Here is a 25,194-nt window from a genome sequence, read left to right on the forward strand (position 1 = left end):
TAGATTGCAGTAGTTAAAAAGGTAGTTTTAACTACTCCCCTGAAAAGTAGTTGAACTACTAGTTAAACTACTCAATCACAAAGTAGTTAGTAGTTATAGTTAAACTACTGTGGAAGTACTTAGTGGCCATCACTGAACCATACTGCCCCGGCCTCGAGGCAAGACGTCTTGGTTGAAGGGCGCGGGGTGGGGGCAGCACTGTCGGTCAACAAGCAGTCGTTTCCACTTTGCATACTTGAAAATGTGAAAGGAGACTCTCCACCAAACTTCCATTGCGCTGCAATCGTCGACGTCGTGGTGCTAAACGTTCGTCTAATACCCTAGGTAGACGGCACAACATGAGGCCTTAAACGTTACGGCCGTTAGGAGAGGCCGTAGCTAGTTGGACGCCGTATTCTGGCGTACGCTGCCAGATGGCAACAGTGAAGGCCAATTTGTCGTTATGTTCCAATTTTTCTACAATGACAATATATGTTGCTTACTTGCACTTTTGGGTCAAGCTTTCCATCTTCTCCTATATTTGCTGCATCGCGTGTTCAGCTTCAGCTTTCTTTTTTTGTATGTAAAAATTTTGAGCGAATTGCTAAATAGTTTGCAGCGACATTCAGAGAAGTTCAGGTTCGATGGCAAAACGTGTGTATGACCGATTTTGACTGTTGTTGAGAGTATCCCATTCCTTTCTGCTTTTGACGGCAGACAGTTTGGAGGCAACGGAGTTTGCGGAACTCCGTTGCCTTTGTGTCTCCGTTTGTCCCCAAAGGCCTTATCGCTTCCATTTGCCATGACCCCAATCTCCGTTTTTGCTTACGGCCTTAGCATTTTAAAGCCATATGTGTGCTTGTCCGACAAGGGTGTTAGACCATGCCCTTACCAGGGCAGCTTGCTTAGCAAAGCACAAAGAAGGAAGTTTTGGTTTCAGCAAAGTTTTGACTATGGGATTGGCTCATTAATCTTTCATGTTAAGCTGTTCCACTGACCAGATTGATGAAAGATGCGAACTGAGAGAGGGCCAAGTGGAAGTTCAAACCACCTCTACCATTGCGCCACATAGTTTTTCCATTCAGCGTTCGCCGCAACCAAAAGCGGGACAAAGCACTGTCTCACAAGCACCTTGCAACACTTACAAAAGAACATTTTCATTAAAAACAACCTCACAAAGCCTGGAAGTAATGCTGCAATGTACCTCGGGTACATACATACCTCGTCGACAAGCGCCAGCAAGTGCATCTTTGCCTCTTCCCTGTGCTCGGGGCACTCTTCCATGGCACGACGGAAGGTCTCGATGCCGTGGTAGAAAGCGGATTTCCACAGGGCTTGCTCCACATTGCGTTCAGCGCAGTAGCGGGGGTCGGCCAGAATGACATTCTCGTAGCGCAGCTGCAGCTTCCATCTAAGACACATAAAGAAATTACATACTAAGAGTGGATAAGATTCGGCATATATTCGCATAATTTGTGCTAGTATCACATACTTGGCATACCCCTAGTTTGGCACGAAAAATGACAGGAAAAGGAAAAGATGGCACAATTTCTACACCCACATTTCCGTGTGTACATATCTGGCCCAGCGCTTCTCAGCAGCTGCGGAGATTGGTTTCTGCTTACCACACGGTTTTTGCAGTGCTAGCATTGCTACCAAAGTTAGTGCGGTGCTCTTGTTCGGTTTGTGGACAATGGTCCACTGACACAGTCGACAATACAGCCTCTCGAACTATAAAGCAAGCGCAGAAAGAAATGCTGAACAAACATGCTATGAATTTACAACACAACATGACAAAGTTGGCAAGCTTTGATGGTGAGTTTGCCTAGGCGCGACTTAGAGCAAAGTCACAGCATATTCCTGCATTTCGCCGACAGGTTAAGCGATAATGGGCACTGTATACCACATCCACTACCCAGACTACACATTTTTTACTCTCTTCTTTGTTTGATCTTCTAGCTTCTACGGAACTGTAAACTGTGGAGATGCAGGGAAGGTATTCTGATGCAGTGAGAACTTGAGGGTTTCATGTATCATTTAGCACCATTTGCAGAGGTTCAAATTATTATGGTGCATCTGTCACGACCTACTAGATTATAGCGACCATATCATTTGCACCCCTCCCCAGAGCTGCAATTTGGAGGCTAGCGGTGGCGCTACTGATCAGCCTGTTTTGCTTCCTCAACTGCTATAATACCTTGTACTTCAGCTTACCGTAGGATTTTTGTAAAAGCTGTGAACATTCCACGAGAGATGCGTTCTCGCTAAAGTTGTAAACTGATTATCATCATTCTACGAGTTTTCATGGGAACTGTTGCTGTCGTCTGCTACGGTCATATGTCCGCTACTGCGCATTCAAAATTCAAATTTACATTATCCAATCATGACGGAGATCTCGCGGCCCAATGCATTGTGTCCCTATCGTAGAGTGGAGATGGCTTCCTGCAGAGGGAGTTGCTGATTATGACATGGTCGCTTTTATCCGGTACATTATGGTTTCTATATCTTGAGCAGTGTTCATCTTGCTCCAAAACATTCAGGTTGGCGCATTAAAAAATAAAGACGCGCGTACCTGCAATGGCCCATAGCCTTCATGTCCGTGTTCTGAATCCCCTTTGACAGGTAGGTCATGAACTCCCTCTCTAGCAGGGCCGCATCGTGGAGATTCTTCTCTACAAGTGGTTTGATCCGACTGCAAGAAAAGCATTAATATTCAGAGGGATGTATGCACATCATCCTCTGGAACCACAAGAAAGATTGATTTGATAAAGTACCGTAATTTTACGCGTATTAGCTGCGGCTTATGCTCGATTTTTTTTTTTTTCTAACCGGCGATCTGCGGCTTATTTACCAGAACGGCTTATCTGATCCCTATTTTTCCTTGGTATCTTCCCCATAAACCGGTTCTAACAAAAGAACCGACAGTGTCTCTGGGACAGCACCGCCCTGCCGATGCACGAACAGTATGTAACAGGGGCGCGTCCACATTCGAGTAGATTGACCTTCCTGGTGTCTTCTGGAAGACAACCGACCCAGTGATCCATGAAAAACACGCAACAAGGGCACAATCCGATCTGGGTACAACACTAGAACTGAACCCCTTCTTATACGCCGTGCCGACTCGGTTTATGGCCTTCTCTATGGTCTCCCTTGTAGCACAAATCAGTCGCGTCGTATTGCCCGCAGCTTATCTGCCAGTGCGGCTTATCTGACAGAAACTTTTCAAAACATTCCTAAAAACGGGTCGTGCGGCTTATCTGCGGTGCGGCATATACGCGTGAAATTACGGTAGTTGCCAAAAGCATAACTTGTCACCTTTTCCAAATGCTTCACAACAATCTGGTTTCTTAAATAGCTTTGTGTGCATGAGTCTAGTTTAGTGTAGTGCATAACTGTTATTTTAACCTTGGACACACGTTGGCAATGATACATCAAATTGTTACAACGTAACTGTAATATGATCCTGCCCCAATATTTTACGCCCTCCTCTTTATACGAGTCATGTGTGATATTTATGACACTAATATAATAAGGAAAAGAAGCAAGAAGTAGCACAACTATAGCCTGGGTAGGACCCAACTGATGTTTTGTAGTGTTAACAAAGCTTCCTACGACAGAAGTAAGAAGTACCCAGATGTGCATGCTTCAAGAACAAACGTGAGGACTGATATTCCCATCGTGAAATTCTTTGGACCTGGTATTATAGGATGTGTCACACATAATGGTCACTGTTTTCAGTGACAGGTAGGAGTATATAAATTTATGGAGTAATTGGACGGTTTCGCTTATTTTTGAGACAGGGGACTTCAAGATTGTGAATCTAATGCCCCCCCACCAGCATTCCGAGCGATTGAATCGCACCAAGACCGACACATCAACGCCACAGGCGATTACTTTCGAGCACATGAAGTCCCTCAATTTTGTGTAAGTGCAAGATTTCAAATAAATAAAACTGCGTAACTTCAGGTAGGACATTAAAACACCCTTAAAAGAACGTAAGAATTGTAAAAACAGTAAACAAGGTAGCTTGTTTGTACACACAATGGAGTGTGGGTGTGACGGTATTTTCAATAAAACAAAGATAAGAGGGAAATATAAAAAGCAGAGAGGTCGAGAGACCTGGGAGGCCTGCCTGATCAAGAAAGCGGGCAACACGTGTGTTAGCTCGGAAAGTATTTTGTTATCTGAAAGGGAAAGGGAGTTCCTGTTGCAACGATTATAAGCCCCTTCCATGTGGCATGCCAGTAAAGTTGTTGAAAGTGAGCGCTCGCTGTTGCGTGTGTCTTGTGTTTGTCCTGTTTTTAGCGCTTTTACGTCATGAAATTCAGGTAGTACAGTAGACCCTCATTAAAATAATGTCTATGTTTTTGGGGACCCCCCCCCCAAAAAAAAATTAAGTGGTGCTTCCATATAAGTGGGCATGCCACAAACACAATGACAGTAGCTATGAAGGTGCACAGAGGCTCTGTGGGAGCCCTATGCAGAGGCGTAGCGAGCGCAGTCCATACCCTCTGACTGGTAGAAAAGTTACAGTAATTAATAGTGCTAATAATAGTCTAAATAGTCTAAATACTCTAAAGCTAACAGTGTTAAATAATGCTCTCACTGATCAGGCCACATCTTTTATTGCGTCGTGATTTGACCGGCTCGTGGAGGGGTAAAAAGTTGCTTGGATTTCTGTACAAGGCTAACAGACCGAAGCAAAGTCACAGGAAAAATTAAACGGAGAGTCGTAGCGAAAATGTTGGAATAAAAATGGGAGACATTAATGCCAACGAACTCATAATGGAATTATACGGGAATTCAGTCGTTTTATTTAAGTCATCGAGAAAGGGTGAGGACTTGTCACGGCAAACAATTTTTAACGTACACATACAAGAGCCTTCAGGAGATATATCCGAATCTTTGCATTTGCATCAGAATTCTTCCCACTGCACCAGTTAGTGTCGTTGGTGCTGAAAGGAGCTTCAGCAGAATGAAGCTGAATGAAACTGATCAAGAATATCCTGCGCTCAACCATCAGAGGTGACAGGCTTTCCGAGCTTGCAGTTACCTCGATCGAAAACAAGATTGCCAGATCTCTGGACTATGATGTTTTGATTACCGAATTTTGTGAAGAACAAGGCTCGAAAGAAGCGCATTACGTAAATATGAAATAGTATGTGTACACTGTAGGCCTAAGCATACATAACATGAACCCTGTATATTGTACAAGATAAATACCGCATTCCGGTTTCTGCGCCGTAAGCGGTCCCGGACACATTGTTCGGAGGCGGTCACGTTATTCGTTGCTACAGCTCTCGCCTGAAGAAAAGTGCAGTCTAGTATACTAAGAGAATAAACTTGGGATGAGCACCTTGGCGACCTGTTTATCTTGGTGTAAAAAACACACAAGCTAGGTTTTCCAAGGCGCATTTCGGTAGAGTTCGAGGTAACTCGTTACTGTAACTAAGTTCCTTTTTTTGATAACTTGTAACTTAACTCGGTACTTTAGCGCCATGGTAACTTTCAGGGGAACTCGTTTCTTTTTCAGGTAACTTTGCCAAAGTAACTTAAGCTAATTTCCAAGTCACTTCTAATTCGCTTTAACGAACGTCCACTTATTTTCTTGCTTTCTCTCCGGTTCTTTCATGGCATTTTATGCCATAAAACGTGATATTCAATGAATGACAGTATTCTATTCAGGAAGGGTTTTTTTTTTTGATTGCGTGTTAGCGCCGCGAAGCAACTGTGGCTATGAGCGGCGTACAGATGTGGACAAACGGAGAGAGGACAGCAGGAAGGAGTGGGGGACAGGGGGATTAGTGTGCGTCCTGGGCCGACTTCAGGGGGAACTGTTCCGACATTCGTCTGGAAAGTCTTCGGAAAACCCAGGGAAAACCTCAGACAGCACAGCCGGCGGTAGAATTCGAACCCACCACCTCCCAGTCTACAGCACGACCTTGGTTACCACCAACGAGCGGACGCCTTAGCCCACTCGGCCACGCCGCTGGTCTATTCAGGAAGTGAGAACCGCTGCCATTGAAATGAAGCTGAACCATTGCGCTCCCACAGCAAATAACATGCAAAGCGTTCAAATTGTTGGACATAAATGAAAACTCGACGCAAGCAACTCGAGGTTTAACTCAGCTGGTCACGCGTGCTGCACCTGTGTAGTGTTATTTTTCTGTCCGAAGTAACTTGGGAGTAACTCGTTCTTTTCTTTACATAACTCCGTAACTGCGAGTTACATTTCCGGCTGAAGAACTTCGTTATTAACTTAGTTACATTTTTCATGCGGCAACTTAACTCGTAACAAGTTCTTTTGTGTGGGTAAACTTCTTTTGGATGGGCGATCTATGCATTTTGGATGCCGCACACCTTGGGTGACGCACCATAGTCCTTCTTAAATCATTCAAGCCACCTTTCTAATGCATTGGAACTCTGGTTTGGATTACAGAACCAACTTTTGCAGTTAATGTGATCGACGAGCAGTGTAGCTGTGTCTTTCTACCACTCGAAAATTGCGGATCGACTTTCGTTGTTCGTACGGGATTTCATCGGCTCATACTTCGTTCAATACAGTGTCTGGTGGCAGTACATTGTGAACAACTCTGTTCAAAACATGTGCATTTCAGCTGGGACAGGATGAAATTTCAAATAAAAGGATAATTCCAAAAAAAGCAATTGCATTCTAACGACTGTGTACTGTGTATTGCTTGCGACACGGTTGCCCGAAATCATCACCACCGTGGTTTATCCCGTCTTAAATCTCGAAGTGTTACAAGATCATTTATTCTGAGCAAGAAACACGTGCAACATATGGTCCACCTTTCGACTGGAACAACATTTTCGAGGGCAATCAAGCAGGGTGTCTACTTAACTGTAACCTTCAAATTCCCCGATTTTTCCAGGTTTTCACCGACTATTTGGAGCGAATTCCCTGACGAAAACAAAAGGGAACTTGGTGCCCGCTGCTACGTTTTTATACCAGATACCTCATAAAACAGTACATCTATTGAGGAATTACAGTCCCCGTCCAATTTTTCGGACTCTGTGGGGATCTGAATAATCCTGCAGTACAAAAAAAAAAAAAAACAAATTTTGCTTCAAAATAAAATTTTAAATAAATTTTTACGATGTTTTCCTAGCGCGTTTCCAGCTCTGCCTGATAACATCAGCTTCTATTTCCCGAACGACACTTCGTCATTGTACACTGACAGAGACACCGCTTTCATAAAGTCCGCAAGTCGGCTTCACCTAATGCATGCGTGCTTTAGGTGAAGCTCGCTTTAAAGCACTGTAGCGCGGGCGAGTGGCGCGTGCTGGGCCTTTAGACAAAGCCATCGACCAAAAACGAAAACGCAAAAGTGTTACGACAGAGCTCTTCTACTCAGAGGAAGAAAAATGAACAATCATTGCCGATTTTCTAGTTGGCCGACTTCTTTTGATATGAATTTCGGATGAATACTTACTTTCTGTCACTCCAATATACTCCAATACTCCTTTCTGTCACTCCAATACTTTCTGTCACTCCAAGAGAGAAATTCGCTCGTTGGGCAAACAGAGTGCGAAATATCGAGCAACGGGGCTGAACGGCGTCCGAAATTTTGGACGTTCTTATACATCAACTCTATGGGACACGCAACCGTTCCGCGAACGAGTCCGAATAATCGAGCATGTCCGAAAAATTGGGGTCCGAAAAATCGGTCGGCGACTGCAGTAAGACAGCCCTACTTTTCTGGCTCAGAGCTTGTTGTACTGGGGAACTGCCACTTGCGACAACGCTGCTGTGGTGTGGCCGTTCAACCACTCCTCAGCGATTACGATTCACTGCGCATCGCGATGGCACTTGTCCGCAATTTTCCCCCCGGACTTTGGCTGCCTCTTTGGCAAATTCCCTGACAACCCCACGACTTTTAAAGTCACATCAAAGTTCCCTCCTAATTCCCCGTTTTCCAGGTTGGTAGACACCCTGTCAAGGAAATATGAGGCGTAATTAGGGCCCGACTTTTTCGGGTTTTATTTTTGGCCAAATTCGGGGGGTAAATATCGGGTGATATTTTTCATTTGAAAATTCGGGTGTATTCGGGTTAAATCCCGTTACGGCATATTCTGTCGTCAGGAATTCGGGTGTATTCAGGTGATTTTTTTTTGTTTAATAAAAATTTGTCTTAACATGGAACTAATGTTTAGCAATGTTATCAAACTTTATTTTAATGCACGCTTATGAGTGTGCCACGCGACCCGGATGTTTTCGGGTAGATTCGGGTTAAACCCGAATTTTACAGATTTCGTTCGGGGGGTAAATATCGGGCGGATACGGGTTTAACCCTAAAAAGTCAGGCCCTATGCATAATGTAACCCCCCCCCGAGACCAGGGAACACGAAAGGACAGAGACACAACACGTAGTCAAATACGAATTGAAGAATACGAATCGAATACAAATACGAAGTTGAAGACGAATTGAGACTTCGTCTTGTGTCTGTCCTTTCACGTTCCCTAGTCTCGGGGGGTTTTACGTAATGCATCACCTTCACCAACTCGCTTGCTTCCTAGCCATTTTTTTCCATTTTTTCAAGAAAATATGGACTGCAAAACAACAGACTGGCAATTTCAGACGCCCGTGTCGCCAGCAGTACGTCACACGGTGCGCGACAGCTCAAAGCATCTTTCCGTCAAACCAACCTGCGGCCGTAGACGTCAGGCGCCATGACCTGGTCGCTGTGGTAGACGGGAACTATCCCAGATCCCGGCGCGCCCTGCTGGTACCCGCAGGGCACCGTGCCCGCGTACTGCAGCAAGGGGGCCATATCGTACGGCGGGCTGTACACGGACGGCGTTCCGCGGCCGTAACCGCCGCCCACGGGGACCTGCGGCTGGGGCTTCACTGCGATCAGGGGCTTGTCCTGCACCGAGCCCTCCTCGCCCTCTCCGAGACGCACGCTGCTGGGGATGCGGAGGAGACCCGCCTTTCCGGCCTCCAGCCTCGGCGGACTCGGGGTGGTGGGGACCTTCTTCTGGAAGCGCGGCGGAACCTGCTGGTCCGAGCTCTTGCCGACTTTCGCGCTTTCGCTCGGCCTCCGAACGGCGTCGCCCCCGCTGTTCCTGCGCCTCGTATCTGGTCCCGGTAACGGTTCGGTCCGGTCGTTCTGCAGGCTCTCCACGGGGGAGCAGCACAGTCGGTCGTCTTCTTCCGCGACCACGGCGCTCCAGTCCTTGATGAATTCCGGCGACTTCGAAACGATGTGCTCGTCCGCGTTTTCCGCGGGGCTTCTGCTGCTCTCGTTCTTTGTGAGGTCGCCGTGTTGAGAGGAGGCTGTTAGTTCACTCAGACTGTCGACGTTCAACGTGTCCATTCTCGTCTGCGACGCAAAAGCCGTGTTTGTTACCACTAAGAGGTCGCCCTCCCAATCTTCTTCGGCTGCACCGTGCGACTTGTTGCAGATCCCATTGGCGATGCACTTGCCCCTCTCCTCCTTGGGTCTGTGCTTTTTCTTTCTTCCGCTCGTCCTCGCGGAATGAGGAAGCACGTCTTCCGCGTGGTCGCCGTAGCTGAGTGTCCTCTGCCTCGGTGGTGCAACGTGCCTCGGCGGCTCCCTGCTTAACGGTGCCGATCTCCGCGTCCTACAGTCTTCCTTTTGCGCCGCGGGTCTCCGTCTGCCGTCTGTTCTTTCCGCGTTTGTGACGACGAGGCCGTCACCCGCGGGACTACAGTGTTGCTGGATGTTGCAGTTGTTCTCGGATTTGAAGGCATTCACAGAATCCCCGCTGTCCTTGTGCGACCATCTGGTAGATGGCGCGTGTGGCACGGTGTCTCTTCTGATCGGAGTTTCTGCCGTAGGGGTTCCGGGTGTCCTGTCGTTACCTGCACATGTGTGAACAATTGGAAAGCATTAGCATCAGCATGCACGACGTTGCGATAGGAGCACACATAATAACTGCTAAGCAGACTTGTACGTAACACATTACAAGTAAATGCATTACTTGTAATCAATTACTTTTTGAGTAATTTTTCGAATAATCAATTACATTTTTGAACAAGTAATTTTTCAAGTAATTTGATAACAATTTTGAGTAATCAATTACCGAGTGATCAATTACTTTTGAACTAGGGTCTGGCTCAAAATAACAATGCTCTGTGACAAATTTCCTGTGTCTTTGTTGGGCTATTCTACTGTAGTAAGCGGAAAAATATTATTGCTACTTCTCACGTGCGAGTCTTTCGCGCTAGTTTAGCTGTCCCAATCACGTGGGAGTTGAGGTTTCTCTTTTTTTCGAAGCACACAGGGACGGAGAATTTTTGCATGAATTCAAAGTAACGGCCCAAGTAACACATTACTTTTATACTCGTTACTCAATTACATTTTGAGTCGAGCAATTTGTAACAGTAATCAATTACTTTAGCTAGAAGAGTAACGGTAATCAATTACTCTTTTGGAGTAACGGGTCTGCTGCTAAGTACAGGATCAAGACATGGAATTTGAGCCTATTCGACAGAGCAATCTGTGTTTCTGTGCCTCAGCGTATATGTGTGTAAGGCAGGGTTTCTGTATGTGCAATACAGACATGCCTGGAGCCATAAAAATATGGTGTAAAAAAGTAACAACGAACAGCACAACACAGCAGCTTCACTACTATGAACATTTGTGAACACATGCGCATCGTATTGAAAAGCATATAGAACACCCTAGCATCCAGGTATACCATATGGCAAGTAGCTAGTACCAGCCCAAATGGCGGTCGACATGATATTATATCTTTGCCTTGGACAGTATGCTATTAGACTATCAAAGTCAATTGAAACTTTATGTAGTGACTGAAATTGACGTGGGAGGTCAGGACATCTGAAGTCCCCCTAAATCCAGCCCTCTTCCACATGTGCCAAGACGACGGTCTGTCTAAGCACAAAAGGAACAATCCGGGGTAGTTGGTATAGGTTCATGATGAAGAATAGCAGCAAGAAGACAAGGACAGGGTAGAAGTAGAAAGGACGACTGCAGACTCTCAACTGACGTTTAATCAAGGAACACAGCATCTTAAATGCCAACATCTAGGTCATCGACTAAAAAATGTACAGAGAAGACAAGGTTTATGCTGCCGGCTGGGAGATAGCACTCAACATCTTATCCATGCGTAGAAAAGCTATTTCCACGTCTGCTAAAATGACAGAAGGGGACAGACTAATGTGTCAGCTCCCCTTCTGTCACTTTAGCAGACGTGGAAGTTGCTCTTCTACGCATGGATAAGATGTTGAGTGCTATCTCCCAGCCGGCAGCATAAACCTTGTTTTCTCTGTACATTTTTTAGTCGATGACCTAGATGTTGGCATTTAAGATGCTGTGTTCCTTGATTAAACGTCAGTTGAGAGTCTGCAGTCGTCCTGTCTACTTCTACCCTGTCCTTGTCTTCTTGCTGCTATTCGTCATCATGGTCTGTCTAAGCACTGCATCCGCACACTCCAACATGTTGTCTTAAACGGGCACACATGACAGCAGCATCGTATACGCTACCCCTCCCTTACGAGTCTTATGAGCACGTTCTGCAGTGAAGTTCTGTTCTAAGCCCGTATACATAGCCATCATTCCACCTTGGCCATAACTATTCACCCTTTCACCGTTTACAAATAGTGAAAAGGTTTGACTCAAATGAGCAACAGGGCGCGGCGCCACATGCAGCTGCTGAGAACCCTAGCCAAGTTCCGGTTGTGTGTTTTGTTTGTAAACCGTGAAAGGGTGAATAGCCATAGTCACCCCTAATCACCCTCCACGCTCTCTTCTCACAGCCATGCACTTCCTCTTTCAGATTATTGCTCATCATTAGAGCCTGAAGTTTTCAGGAAATATTTTTTTCTAAATTCGGGGAATAAAAATCGGGTAAATAAACATCTGCCCTAAATTCGTGCAAATTCGGGTGGAAAAACTTCCAGTACGCTAAATTCGGAGAGAAATCAGGCTCAGTTACTCAAACTAACCGTACCGGTCCGGTACAAACGGTGATGTAACTGCGTTTGCTGCCAAACAAGTTAGTGTGCATTCCTACAGACGTCTCAGTGAGGGCAATTTGCTGGGTAAAAATCGGGTTTCACCTTAAAGAGGCAACCTTCAATTCGGGGTGCAAATTCGGGGAAGAATCGGGTTAAACCCTAAAACTTCAGGCTCTACTCATCATCCACTTATTCGGAGAACTGGAAGTCGAACAGGACCAGCTGGCCACCGAAGAAAATTCTCACTCTGCACACTCCTGGGAAGGGCCTCTGCCACCGGCACCCTGATACTGGCGGCGTTCTCCAGGTTCGCGTTCCGCGAATCCATTATCCGAGCGCTGGCCTGCTCGCTCTTCAGGTGCTTCGGGACGTACACCTGCTGGTCCGGACGCTTGCAGCGACGACTGCCCGCAGGGCCGTCCTTTAAGTGCATCTCCTTGAATGCCGCGGTCACCTGCTCGTCGGGTGGCTTGGAGTCCCGCGCCTCCTGTCTGGCCTTCTGTGCCAGTCCCATGCCGGGACGGTAGAGTGCCAACTCTGGCTTTGTTTTCCGTCCCTCGGCTTTGTCTTGCCTGGCTCGGTTTTCATTTTCTGGAATGACGAAGTAAATGAAATGCCGACGCACGAAAGAAGGGCACAGTCTAACTTCGATATAACAAAAACAAAGACGACGTGAAACGTCTATTTATTGTTTATGCTCAATTCTGAATATGCTCTACGATTCTTTAAATGAAAATAACACTAGTGAATGTCGTCAGCTGCGCTTAGATGATGGGAAAACGATATATTGCCAGCAGTGGTGTACTACTCCTATTCTCTGCAGTAAAGAAAGGAAAATATATTTGACGTATAGTGTAATGCTCACGTTTACAATCATGCGGGTAATATTTTTATTTTTTATGAGAGTTCGCTGATGCGACGCAGCCTCCACTACACAAAGGAAGGCCAGGTAGCAAATATAGCCTTGCCTACAACGTATCAAAATTTAGAACGGCCAGCTTGAGCAGGTGACGCAAAAAATAAAGCAAAGCGAGTGGCACTCAAACACGTCAGCCTCTGTCGGCGAAGCGCCACGCAACTTGTATCAGAGACATTTATATCGAAAAACAGTACGGATGTACGGCTGTTCGTCGGTACAACGCAGAGAAAACGATCGTTTTGCTTTTTCTCACTGGTGCATAAAAATTCCGTCACACACTACAATTTGATTCTCCTGCCCGATCAACATTTGCACGCCTATACAACCAGCATAAATTCGAAGTTGTGCGTACACCACATCACTCAATGTCAAGGCCCGGATTGTTTACAACACACACGTTAGGCTCCTCGCGGTTCCTCCAGTACTATGAAGCCCCGTGACAGACTGTATCGCACTGACTCTACATTGTGAATAAAGTGTACATGCCTTTATAGTTTACAGGCTGTCGTTTAGCACTTTGTGACTGTTCCATTCTGTTTACTCCATTCCTAATCGTCCTAGGAGCTTTATCCGCCATTTTACTTTGTGTACTGTTTACGCTTTTTACGCACCTGGCGGGTATATAAGTGTCCATCACGATGCGTGCATTCTAAATACGTGAAAACCACTTTTTCACATTGAAAATGTAGTTTTCGTAAGTTTTTCCAATGTAATTTCTTGTGAAAAGCGACTGCCACATGCGCTGACAAGTGCTTGAAAGACGACAGGTAAATAAACAAATCAGACGACAACAAGATGGCGGCGCCCAAGAAGTGAGTAGATCGAAGAGCCGATTTATAAGGAATATTGCTTTGCTTGTATCATTCGCGATCTTCTTCGCTCTGGACTTGTGCAGCTCGGCATAACACGTCAAATAAGATGAATAAATGGCTAGAAATAATAATCCGCTTTCCTAACCAAGTTGCAATCAAGTTCGTGAATGACTGAAGCTACAACGCGCGTTTGGATGACGTTTATGTAGCTCGGAGTGTCGGCTCTATAAATCGTTGCGTTTTTTCTTGTCATCCTTAACCCGTTATGGATCAACCTTTGAACGGTTAGAAGGGAATAGGCTCTGTCAGTTTGTTGTCTCTGTCAGTGCAAAGTTTGGAGAATCTGCGTATTGAAATGTCCGTCCACTCACAAGGCTGCTATAAGAGGTTATTCGAGGACCGGCACGGGCCTACAGAAGAAACCACCTTGAAATGTTTCCCCCTTGTTTGCGAGGAGGACTAACGTGGTCGTTCCACGGGCAACAGGGGAAAGGGGGACACCAGGGAGTTGCACAGAGAACTGACCCACTTGTATGGCGTATTCCTTTGTGTCATCCCAGTAGCATGACCTATCGATTGTGTTACTGTCACAGTTCAATACAAGGTTCTTCCTCGTTGCTCAGGTATGGGCTGTTCTTGCCCAAGAAAGCTGACAAGCCAGGTGTTGCACCTCGGCCTTCAATTTTCGGAGATGACAGTGACGACGAGGTATGTACCACTACAGATGCACTTGTCCTGAGATTGAAGTGCCAGTGCACGTTGCCTGGTATAGTCATGTTCAGCGTAGGAACGACATGTCTGTTTTGCTGGTGTTTAACATACTAAACAACAACAACAACTTTATTTTCAGCCTTGGAGAGTGGGTATTTAACATACTAAACAACAGACATGGTAATAAATTGGATAAATGGCACGTGTTCGCATTACCTTTATTCCTTTCAAGTCTTTTGTTGTATAAATGTCGTTCGCAGCTTGACCATGGCTATAAGGTTAGCCTGCGTTGTTTGGTAGTCATGGAGTGGTCTCTCTGATTTTCCCTTCAAGCACGACAAGGCGTCAATCGAGGCATCAATCAAAAAGGAGTCTTTCAGGAATTTAACCAAGATCCAGGTAAAGTAGACTTATACCGCTTGTGGTGTTTTATGCCTTGCTGTAGTATGTGATATCATTCGTCGTATCCATTGACATCTTTATTATGTAGTTTTAGCGAGTTGTTTGCGCCCGAACCAAACGGGAGGCAGTTTCGCTTTAAAAAGGGTTAAACATTGGGTAAATAAACGTGTGCTCTAAATTCATGCAAATTCAGGTGGAAAAACTTCCAGTACGCTCAATTCGGGGAGAAATCAGGCTCAGTTACTCAAACTAATTGAACTGGTTCGGTACAAACGGTGATGTAACTGCGTTTTCTGCCAAACAGCTTAGTGTGCATTCCTGCAGACGTCTCAGTGAGGTCAATTTGCAGGGTAAAAATCGGGTTTCGCCCTATAGAGGCAACCTTCAGTAGACCTCTCCCTGTTTGTAAACAGATGACGTCAAAGTGTGCGATAGCGCCACCAATTTGGTAGAGTTGATCTACGCTCGAACTAGGGGGCGAACAAGGTTGTGCCTGAAAGCCACGGTCTTGAGGGGATTACAATGGTCCCTGAAAGGGACGCGACCTTCAATCCTACTTTTCTTTCAATAGGAGGCAGCAAACAAGTGTCCATTCGTAGAACTTAGGTTTCAGTCTGTCTACCAACGTCATGACGACGTTTCTCGGGTAGAGGTCTATTCGGGGAGCAAATTCAGGGCAGGGTCGGGTAAAATCCTAAAACTTCAGGCTCTATTCATAATGCGCATGCGCGACACTAATCAGTTGTTTCGTTCAAGCGAAACCGACTCACTAAAACCCTCTATTGTCTTTCACTAGACCCAGCTTCAGTTTCAAAAGGCAATGGAAGAGGACCCAACTGTCTTTGAATACGACGAAGTCTACGATGACCTGAAGCAAGTCAAAGAGGAAAAGAAAACAAAAGTTACAAAAGACAGAACAGTACGTTAAATACATCTTTAGAAATATGAGCAACTTGGTTTTACACCACATGGTTTCAAAGTGACAGTAGAGACCCGAATCGAAGCCAACAAGACACTGCTGTGTGCTTTCTTACATTGCTCGTATAATTACCGTAATTTCACGCTTATAAGCTGCAGGACCCGTTCTTAGCAACGTTCTGAAAATTTTCTGCCAGATAAGCCACACTGGCAGATAAGCCCTGGGCAATACGACGTGACCGATCTGTGCGGTAAACCAGTGATGCAGATTCTGGGGTTGACATGGTGTATAAGCAAAGGGGGTGAACGCATAATAATTTTCCGCCAGATAAGCCACACTCGCGGATAAGCCCTGGGCAATACGACGTGACTGATCTGTGCGGTAAACCAGTGATGCAGATTCAGGGGTTGACATGGTGTATAACAAAGGGGGTGAACGCATAATAATTTTGCGCCAGATAAGCCACACTCGCCGATTGCCCTGGGCAATACAACGTGAGTGATCTGTGTGGTAAACCAGTGATGCAGATTCTGGGGTTGACGTGGTGTATAAGCAAAGGGGGTGAACGCATAATAATTTTGCGCCAGGTAAGCCACACTCGCAGATAAGCCCCGGGCAATACAACGTGACTGATCTGTGCGGTAAACCAGTGATGCAGATTCAGGGGTTGACATAGTGTATAAGCAAAGGGGGTGAACGCATAATAATTTTCCGCCAGATAAGCCACACTCGCGGATAAGCCCTGGGCAATACGACGTGACCGATCTGTGCGGTAAACCAGGGATGCAGATTTTGGGGTTGACATAGTGTATAAGCAAAGGGGGTGAACGCATAATAATTTTGCGCTAGATAAGCCACACTCGCAGATAAGCCCTGGGCAGTACAACGTGACTGATCTGTGTGGTAAACCAGTGATGCAGATTCTGGGGTTGACATGGTGTATATAACAAAGGGGGTGAACGCATAATGTAAAATCACGAGACTAGGGAACACGAAGGGACGTGTTGTGTTTCGTGTTGTGTCTGTTTGTTCGTGTTCCCTAGTGTCGGGGTTTTACATTATGCAAACTTCACCAGCTCTCTTGCTTCTTAGCCGTTTTTTCAAGGGGATCGATTCTACCGTTTTTTCTCGGCGATTTTAATCCAAGCGCCAGCTAAATTAATCTATGCCCCATAAAGTTTGCATGGCACATGGATTAATTTAGCTGGCACTTGGATTAAAATCGGCGGGAAAACCTGTAGTGTTCTACTAAGATCAGGTTGTGCCCTCGTTGCGCGTTTTTCGTGTGGATTGACGGGTCAGTGGTCTTCCGAAAGACATCAATCACTGTCACCTCCTTTGCAGGGGGGGAAGGTACCAGGAAGGTCAGTCTTCTTGAATGTGGATGCGCCCCCGTTACGCATTGTCCTTGCACTGGCAGGGCGGGGCCGTTTCCGAAAAATATGAGACACCATTGGCCCTTTCGGTAATACCGGGGTAGGGGTAAAAATAGTAATCTGATAAGCTGCAGAACACCAGTGGGGGAAAAAAAGCGCAGAAGCTGAGGCTAATACACACAGAATTACGGTACGCCAATTTATCTCACAGTGTCACCGCTGAGAGAGAGCACATAAAGAAGCATATCTCATTTTCAGCCACGCTACATCGCAAACCTGATGAAGGCTGCGGATAATCGCAAGAAGGAGAACGAACGCCGCGCCCAGCACAAGATCCAGAAGGAGCGAGAGCAAGAAGGGGAGGCCTTTGCGGACAAGGAAGCCTACGTCACCTCCGCGTACCGCAAAAAGATGCAGGAGATGCAGGAAGAAGAGGAAAAAGAAATGCGTAGGGAACAACTAGATGGTAAGGCCAGCTGCTCCAACGTTGAAAACATGCTAGAAACATGGGTTTGCGAATACAGACGCCGTTCGATTTTTCAGACTCTGCGGGGGTCGCGCAAAAGTCGGAACAATCGGGAAGTGCGTAAAAACGAAGTTTTGCTTCAAAGTCAGCTTTACTAAGCACCGGTAGGCTGGAAAAATTTGTCGATACTTTCTTAACGGACTTCCAGCTCTGCCTGATAACATCAGCTTCTATTTCCCGACGGAGGCACCTCCGTCATCACCATTCCGCAAGTCGACTTCACCTAACGTACGCATGTTTTAGGTGAAGCTCGCTTTACAGCACTGTCGCACGACCTATGAGTGGACAGCAGTGCTGGGCCTTTTGAATCGTGCAGTTGGCCAAAAATGAAGACGCAAAAGCGTTACCTCTTCTACTCAGAGGAAGCAGACCTCTTCTACTCAGAGGAATGGAAAATGAAGAATCATTGTTTATTTTTTTGCCTCAATATCTTAGTTGGTTGAATTCTTTTGATACGAATTTCGGATGTTACCAACATTTTCCGTCACTCCCAAGAAAGAGATTCGCTGGTTGGGCAAACAGAGTCCGAAATATCGAGCGAAAGGGCTGTATGGTGTTCGAAAATTTCGGACATTCTTATACGTCAACTCTATGGTGCCTGTGGCCGTTCCGCGAACGGGTCTGAATAATCGATCATGTCCGAAGAATCGGTTGGTGACTGCATCTTCTCAGTTTGGCTGCACTTGTTACATCAGTTCTGGAAAGTTCTGCAATGGTGAGCATGCAGGACCAGTTCAGACAGTTAAGGTTCAGCTTGCACCCCTGCCACACGGGCACCCACAAAAAATGATATTAGGTGTGTAATGAGTTACTACGCCTTAATGTCATTCGTGCCATGCTATACAGAGATATTCAATGATATTCGTCTACACGACTGTTTCTGCGTTATGAGATCGCCACAACTCGTTTGCCCATGAAATACGTACCCTCGCTCCCATTGTCTGGGCACAAGAGCAATTTAAAACTTTCATAAAGCAAACTCTGTACTGCACGCCGCACAATTATTTTGTAAATTATACGTAAACGAGCGTTATTTTGGGCAAAATGCTTGGCGTCGTTAGCGGTTGCTAACGTGTAAAACAAATAAGTACCCGACGCCAATACCTTCTGCTGCTGCTGCTGTGGTGTTCTCCGATATTTAAAATTCCTTTATTTAATATCTAGGTGTCTAGGCACTTTTTGGTATATCTAGGCACTTTTCGGCACTTTTATATCTAGGCACTTTTCGGTAAAAAAAAATTAGCCAAGTAGATTGTTGGGCGATGCCGAACGTAGTGATATAGGCTTTGTAGGTCGGTTTCCGGATGCCACCATCGCTTTAATGCACCCCGTGATTGCAGTCATTTTGTAACATCACCGGCTGTGCTGTCCGAGGTTTTGTCCGTGTTTTCCGGCAGACTTTCCAGACGAATATCGGCACAGTTCCCCCCGAAGTCGGCCCAGGGCGCACACTAACCCCCCCCCCCCCCACTCCTTCCCGCTGCCCTCTCTCCATCTGTCCGTGTCAATACGCCCCTCATTGCCACGGTTGCTTTGTGGCACTAACGTGGAACCCAAAAAAAAAACTAATGTGAAGTCACAAATTATCATTAATGTACTTATCATCATTAATGCACTTATTTATTTTCAGAAATGATGAACGTCACAAAGCAAAGCGACTTGAGCGGCTTTTACCGCCACCTCCTGAAGCAGACGGTCGGCGAGGAAAGGATACCGGAGAACACGGATGAACCTACTGTGAAGAGGGAAGAAGAAGTAGAAGAAGACTCGCGGGACATTCGGGAAAAGAAAGCAGAAAGAGTCGACAAGGGACAGCCAGGTACCTCAAAGCAGGTCGAGGACTCTTCAGAAACGGAGTTCAGGAAGAAGCCCGGCAAAAAGCAGCAGTACCGCAGGAGGCACATCAGCGAAGCTTCCGACTCCGCGCAAAACGCGCAGAGCGAGGCGGAGAAGAACGTCGATGCAGACAGTGACTTCGAGATCGATTCCAGTGACTCGGAGGGTGAAGAGAGGCAACCCGTCGCAAAGAACGGCAGGAAACGCAAGCATTCTTCAAGCGACAGCGGCGGAGAGGAGGAGGAAAGCTCCTCTGAGAAGGTGACTAAGGAGGACGGCTGCGAGAAAGATGAGCATGCAGCGAAAGCACTGAGGCAGACAGATGATGAATGGGTTAAGATGTTTGAAAAGAGGACGGTGGGCGAAGTGTTCGAGGCTGCTAGGGAGAGGTACTTTCAGAGGAGGCAAGCCAGGAGGTCAGGTGGGCAGCAGTAATTTTGCCTCGAGGGTGCTTCATGATGCTTTACTGTGGCCACTTTATAGAAATGTTTATGAATTCAGGTGCCACAAATGTGGTTTCTGCCGCGTGTAATGAAGCATAAAAAAAAAAGGATAAAGAGTCGACACACTTTGATTTTGTGGATCATTATATTGTGCGCACATTGTACCGCGCGGTAAAGAGTGTCATGGAAAAAAAAAATTTTTGCTACGTATTGTACTTAGGGTTAGGGTACGGTATTATACCGGCACGACCGGTTATTTGCTCGCTCTGCCGGTTGCCAGTAGGATGGTGATACCGGCAGCCTTTTGCCCTTTCATAGGGCGGGCTTTTCCCTTCAGCATTCCACTACAGCTTGGATAAATCTGGACCAGAGACCCAACTCCGCGCAGTCACCAGTTGTTTCCTTAGTTACTCATTATTATTATTATTTCTGTTATTATTGTTATTATTACACACAGGAACACGTTTCCTCCTATTGTCTTGAGCTCTCTCTCTGGTTTTCTGTGTGTGCTCTTCCACCCCTCACCCACTTCCTTTTCCCGCGAGCATTTCCTCCTTTTCCTCTATTCCACCTCCTCTCCCTCAGCCAGTATTTTTCACTACGAAAGGTGGCAACCCTAGTTGTACTTGGTAGCTCTGACATCAGAAGAGCAAAGGCCATTCCTGTTGATTCTCGTAAGCGTGCGACCTCTTCCGCGGCCGCCTCAGCGGGTGAGATGCCTGTTACGACGGCATAGCCAGATGGGTTTCGGTATTTGTAGAGCCTGAAGTTTTAGGGTTTAACCCGATTCATCCCCGAATTTGCACCCCGAATTGAAGGCTGCCTCTCTAGGGTGAAACCCGATTTTTACCCGGCAAATTGCCCTCACACTAACTTGTTTGGCAGCATACGCAGTTACGTCACCGTTTGTAACGAACCCATTCAGTTAGTTTGAGTAACTGAGCCTGATTTCTCCCCAAATTTAGTGTACTGGAAGTCTTTCCACCAGAATTTGCATTAATTTAGAGCACATGGTTATTTACTCGATTGTTACACCCCAAATTTAGAGAAAGGTATTTCCAGAAAACTTCAGGCTCTAGGTATTTGCAGTAGAGCACTGGATGGGCCTAAATTTACCGTCCGGACCCGGCCCATACCCGTCGCCACGGAGACTTGCCCGACTCGACTCCCAAAAGCCAGGCCGAGACCCGGTTCGCAGCTGTATAGGCAGATTAATGCGTTAACCGTCCGACAGGTTCTACCTATACTTAGGGAGTGACTTTTTCGGGTTAAACCAGATTCCGTCCGGTTATTCCCCCCCAAACTGACCTCCGACCAATTCGGGTTAAGCCCGATTTTTCCCCGAATTCCAGTTACTATGAAATCCTCAAGGGACGTTTCCACTGAAGACGAACAAAGGTCGCCACGTGTAACACATGTAAGAACGGGTCACTTACGTTCCCAACAGTACACCCATGTGTGTCAACACTGTCTATGCCTTCGGGGATTACCGCTGGTAGATCACAATCCCGCAAAAAAAATGGGGGAGAGAGAGATTAGGAAAGGGCTTAATAGACAAGAGGAGACACAAAATCACCCAATGGCACCCGAGGGCACAATTATTGCCCGATTTCTCCCCGAATTACAGATTTAAAAATAGCGCCCGATTTTTACCCCCCGAATCGGAGAAAGGCATTTAACCCGAAAAAGTCACTCCCTACCTATACTTAGGGCCTGACTTTTTAGGGTTAAACCCGTATCCGCCCGATATTTCCCCCCCGAACGAAATCTGTAAAATTCGGCTTTAACCCGAATCTACCCGAAAACATCCGGGTCGCGTGGCGCGCTCATAAGCGTGCATTAAAATAAAGTTTGAAAACATTGCTAAACATTAGTTCCATGTTAATACAAATTTTTATTAAACAAAAAAAAATCACCCGAATACACCCGAATTCCTGACAACAGAATATGCCGTAATGGGATTTAACCTGAATACACCCGAATTTTCGAATGAAAAATATCACCCGATATTTACCCCCCGAATTTGGCCAAAAATAAAACCCGAAAAAGTCAGGCCCTACCTATACTGTACACAGCAAACAGCATAAACCACACATACTTGGAATGCGTAAGCACAACCTTTGATGCCGTTTGTGCTTGTAGCACCATGCGGGCACAGTGTCTAGCACGCCTGTCCGCAGTGGACACCGCAGCGACAGCGAGGTTCACAACACGGCGAAGTCCGGAATAACTCTACGCCTATGTCGTAGCATTTTCCGATAAAGACAGGGGAGGACCCAGGTACATTGTTGCTTTGTTTTCAAAATGAATGTCATGGATTAAATAATGTGAAAAAATTATTCAAAAGGCTCGGCCCAACTGAGGCCCGAGAACCCCCCGAACTGAGCCCGCTGTCAAACAGACTTTGAGGCCAGATTTCGGCACGGAGGACATGCCGGGCTCGGGTTTTCGGGCCAGGCCGGCCCTTTGCAGTGCTCTAATTTGCACTGCCGATTTTACACGTGTCTTCTACCACCTTTGCTGTAAAGCGTGCTGCCCATCGATGCACCTATATAACAGTCTTTTACGTCTACCCAGCACTCTTTGGTCTGAGGTGTCACAAACCCTCGGAGGAGAAACAGTCAAGAGAAACAGAGTCTTGTGTTTTAACATTAAACTTGGTAAAGCTTGTTTTTAACCCAAAAGTGCAAAATTCCTTTCTTTTTTCTTAATAAACATATTCCCCCCTCCCCCAAAATTGCACCTTAGGGTGAAACATGAAAATATGAGCCTCCCACAAATTACATTGTACGTGTAGGGTGGAATGACGTTCCTATCGTTTGAGATCCACTTCAGCCAACTTCCATTTATTTTGTAGGTTCGGGAAGTTTCCAAACAAAATCACAGTTCAGCAGAAATTGGCTGAATTTTAAAGCACTGCAGTTCCAGTTTGCAATGCACTAGCAGGGTATAATATCTATAATATCTTCTATGGAAATCCCTTTAAACAGACATTATGTTAACAAAAAACAAAAAAAGAAAGTTGAAGTCCTCTTGCTGTATGCAACATGTTGAAATGCAGCTTGAAACAAGTTTTAGCTAATTTTCTGAGTAACAGTACCGACACATATGTTCACAAGTATTTACAAGCAAAATTTGTATTGAAAAGTAATTGGGATGGTTAGTACAGACACAAGAGTCTTGTCTGCGTGTTGAGTGCCTAACTATATATAATTTTCTATAATGTGGCTATAATTTACAGTAAAATGTGCATGCAACGCATTCATTAAATTACTGTAATGTAGTAGGAATTAGAAACACAAACAACTCTGTTTCGTTTTCTAAAAAGGAATACTCTAACGTTCTCTTCGAATGGTCGATTCAATATTGTAGGTCAATCTACGTATACATAGAATTCCAATCATTTAATAAATTCTGTATCTGCATCTCGCTACTATTCTACTCATAACCTCGAAAACAGGACATGACAAAGCTCAAATATTTGTAACCTTTAGCACACCTAAGGCTCAGATTTGTGCAACCAGTATGGCTGAGGCTTCTTTTTGTATTCCTTACCTATATCATGGACATCACACAGTAAAAAACAGTAATGCAAACATTTTTTTCATTTTTCTCAAGCATTCAATAAAAATATTTCCGGCTCCACCATGAACAAAAAGTAGTTGCTATTCATAAACATGTCTCATTTTCATTTGCCATTAACAATCAATAAAAAAAAAACTGAGCAAGCACATGGTGTAAATCACCGAAGAGTAAAGTACATAGTACTTGTAAAATTTGATACAGTATTTAAAAGAAAAAAAAAGTGCAGAGTATAAGGATATATCTTGAAAAAAATTTAAAAAATTGTTGAAAATAGTAAACGCTCGAAATAATTCTATAATAGTTGACACATTGGAACTGATTGGGATTCATTGCACCAGCAGTCAATTGAGTTGGAAAAAATCACTTTGGGCTTTCTAATTTTCCGTAGCTGACTCCGAGTGGATCCTGCAGCCCCATGACGAAATCTCTGTGGATACAAGCATACAGTTCATTCAGCACCTTTCTGTTCTAGTGTATTATGTTGAATGTCATCAACATATCTATTATACATACAACAAATCGGGGCATGTCTCTGATTAATATCAGTTGCAGCTTATTAACTGCACTACAGAAAGGTCCTTAAAGGGACTATCGCATCTGTCCCGGTCGATTCCGAAACTGCAGTGCTGTTTTACTCCACGTTCATCACTGATAATAATTAGGGCCTGACTTTTTAGGGTTAAACCCGTATCTGCCCGATATTTACCCCCCGAACGAAATCTGTAAAATTCGGGTTTAACCCGAATCTACCCGAAAACATTCGGGTCGCGTGGCACACTCATAAGCGTGCATTAAAAATAAAGTTTGATAACATTGCTAAACATTAGTTCCATGTTAAGACAAATTTTTATTAAACAAAAAAAATCACCCGAATTCCTGACGACAGAATATGCCGTAACGGGATTTAACCCGAATACACCCGAATTTTCAAACGAAAAATATCACCCGATATTTACCCCCCGAATTTGGCCAAAAATAAAACCTGAAAAAGTCAGGCCCTAATTATGTTGAATGTCATCAACATAACTATTATACATACAACAAATCGGGGCATGTCTCTGACTAATATCAGTTGCAGCTTATTAACTGCACTACAGAAAGGTCCTTAAAGGGACTATCGCATCCGTCCCGGTCGATTCCGAAACTGCAGTGTTGTTTTACTCCGCGTTCATCACTGATAATAACGCCGAAAACCCGACGTGAATTGGCAGCGTTGTTCCTGCGTAGTTTGATATAAAACTTGGCAAGAGCAGACGACGCATTCCGGGATTCCCTCTCTGGAAACGTCACACGGACGAGGCCAATCACTGAGCGCCCTTTGACATGGAGAATACCAATCACGGAGCGGCCGGAGGGACCTTGGTAGTGCCTGGCTTACGTCATCATCGTGTTGGCTGCAGACGGAATGCGGACCTTTGAAACTCGTTTACTTAATATGTAAGCTGTTTTCGGAAGAGAGATTTGGCAAGGTTGACTCTGAAACGGTGACAAACATTATTAAGGCCCTTCCTTTTCTGCGATTCCGTGATTCTGCAAAAATTCGCGGAATTGTGGGTCTGCTGCAGAATATCAGGTTTTGCGCAGAATTTTGCAGAAACAGCGTACTGAACTCAGTTTATGTGCGAGATGAACAGACTTTGTTCGCACCGGGTCAGCTTGCGTTACAGCATAGATAGGGCCTGACTTTTTAGGGTTAAACCCGTATCCGCCCGATATTTAC

The 25,194-nt window shown here is 45.4% G+C and overlaps 3 protein-coding genes across 3 annotated transcripts in view; 1 reads left to right on the plus strand and 2 right to left on the minus strand.

Moving 5' to 3' along the window:
- LOC135370178 (telomerase-binding protein EST1A-like) overlaps positions 1-13,446 on the minus strand; it is a 51,796-nt gene extending 38,350 nt beyond the window's left edge. The window contains exons 1-5 of the mRNA XM_064603882.1: positions 13,351-13,446; positions 12,192-12,536; positions 8,648-9,827; positions 2,552-2,671; positions 1,201-1,390 (exon numbers count right to left, since the gene is read on the minus strand). Of these exons, the coding sequence (XP_064459952.1) occupies positions 1,201-1,390; positions 2,552-2,671; positions 8,648-9,827; positions 12,192-12,536; positions 13,351-13,441 (1,926 nt within the window). The 5' untranslated portion in view covers positions 13,442-13,446. The remainder of the gene's footprint in view (positions 1-1,200; positions 1,391-2,551; positions 2,672-8,647; positions 9,828-12,191; positions 12,537-13,350) is intronic.
- A 179-nt stretch (positions 13,447-13,625) lies between these two features.
- LOC135370181 (nuclear speckle splicing regulatory protein 1-like) lies at positions 13,626-20,020 on the plus strand. The gene is made up of 6 exons (XM_064603884.1): positions 13,626-13,676; positions 14,300-14,384; positions 14,721-14,786; positions 15,586-15,708; positions 17,343-17,550; positions 19,241-20,020. The coding sequence occupies exons 1-6, from the start codon at positions 13,660-13,662 to the stop codon at positions 19,879-19,881; spliced, it is 1,140 nt and encodes a 379-aa protein (XP_064459954.1). The 5' UTR covers positions 13,626-13,659; the 3' UTR covers positions 19,882-20,020.
- A 3,451-nt stretch (positions 20,021-23,471) lies between these two features.
- Positions 23,472-25,194, minus strand: part of LOC135370180 (ankyrin repeat domain-containing protein 27-like) — a 29,547-nt gene continuing 27,824 nt past the window's right edge. Inside the window, exon 17 of the mRNA XM_064603883.1 lies at positions 23,472-23,901. Within this exon, the coding sequence (XP_064459953.1) occupies positions 23,835-23,901 (67 nt within the window). The 3' untranslated portion in view covers positions 23,472-23,834. The remainder of the gene's footprint in view (positions 23,902-25,194) is intronic.

The sequence above is a fragment of the Ornithodoros turicata genome, chromosome 10 (genome assembly GCF_037126465.1).
Source record: "Ornithodoros turicata isolate Travis chromosome 10, ASM3712646v1, whole genome shotgun sequence".
Lineage (NCBI taxonomy): Eukaryota > Metazoa > Arthropoda > Arachnida > Ixodida > Argasidae > Ornithodoros > Ornithodoros turicata.

Coding starts and splice junctions, on each gene's coding strand:
- LOC135370181 (XM_064603884.1), top strand. Junction 14,385..14,720: donor GAGATGACAGTGACGACGAG/GTATGTACCACT, acceptor TTTCCCTTCAAG/CACGACAAGGCGTCAATCGA. Junction 17,551..19,240: donor GCGTAGGGAACAACTAGATG/GTAAGGCCAGCT, acceptor ATTTATTTTCAG/AAATGATGAACGTCACAAAG.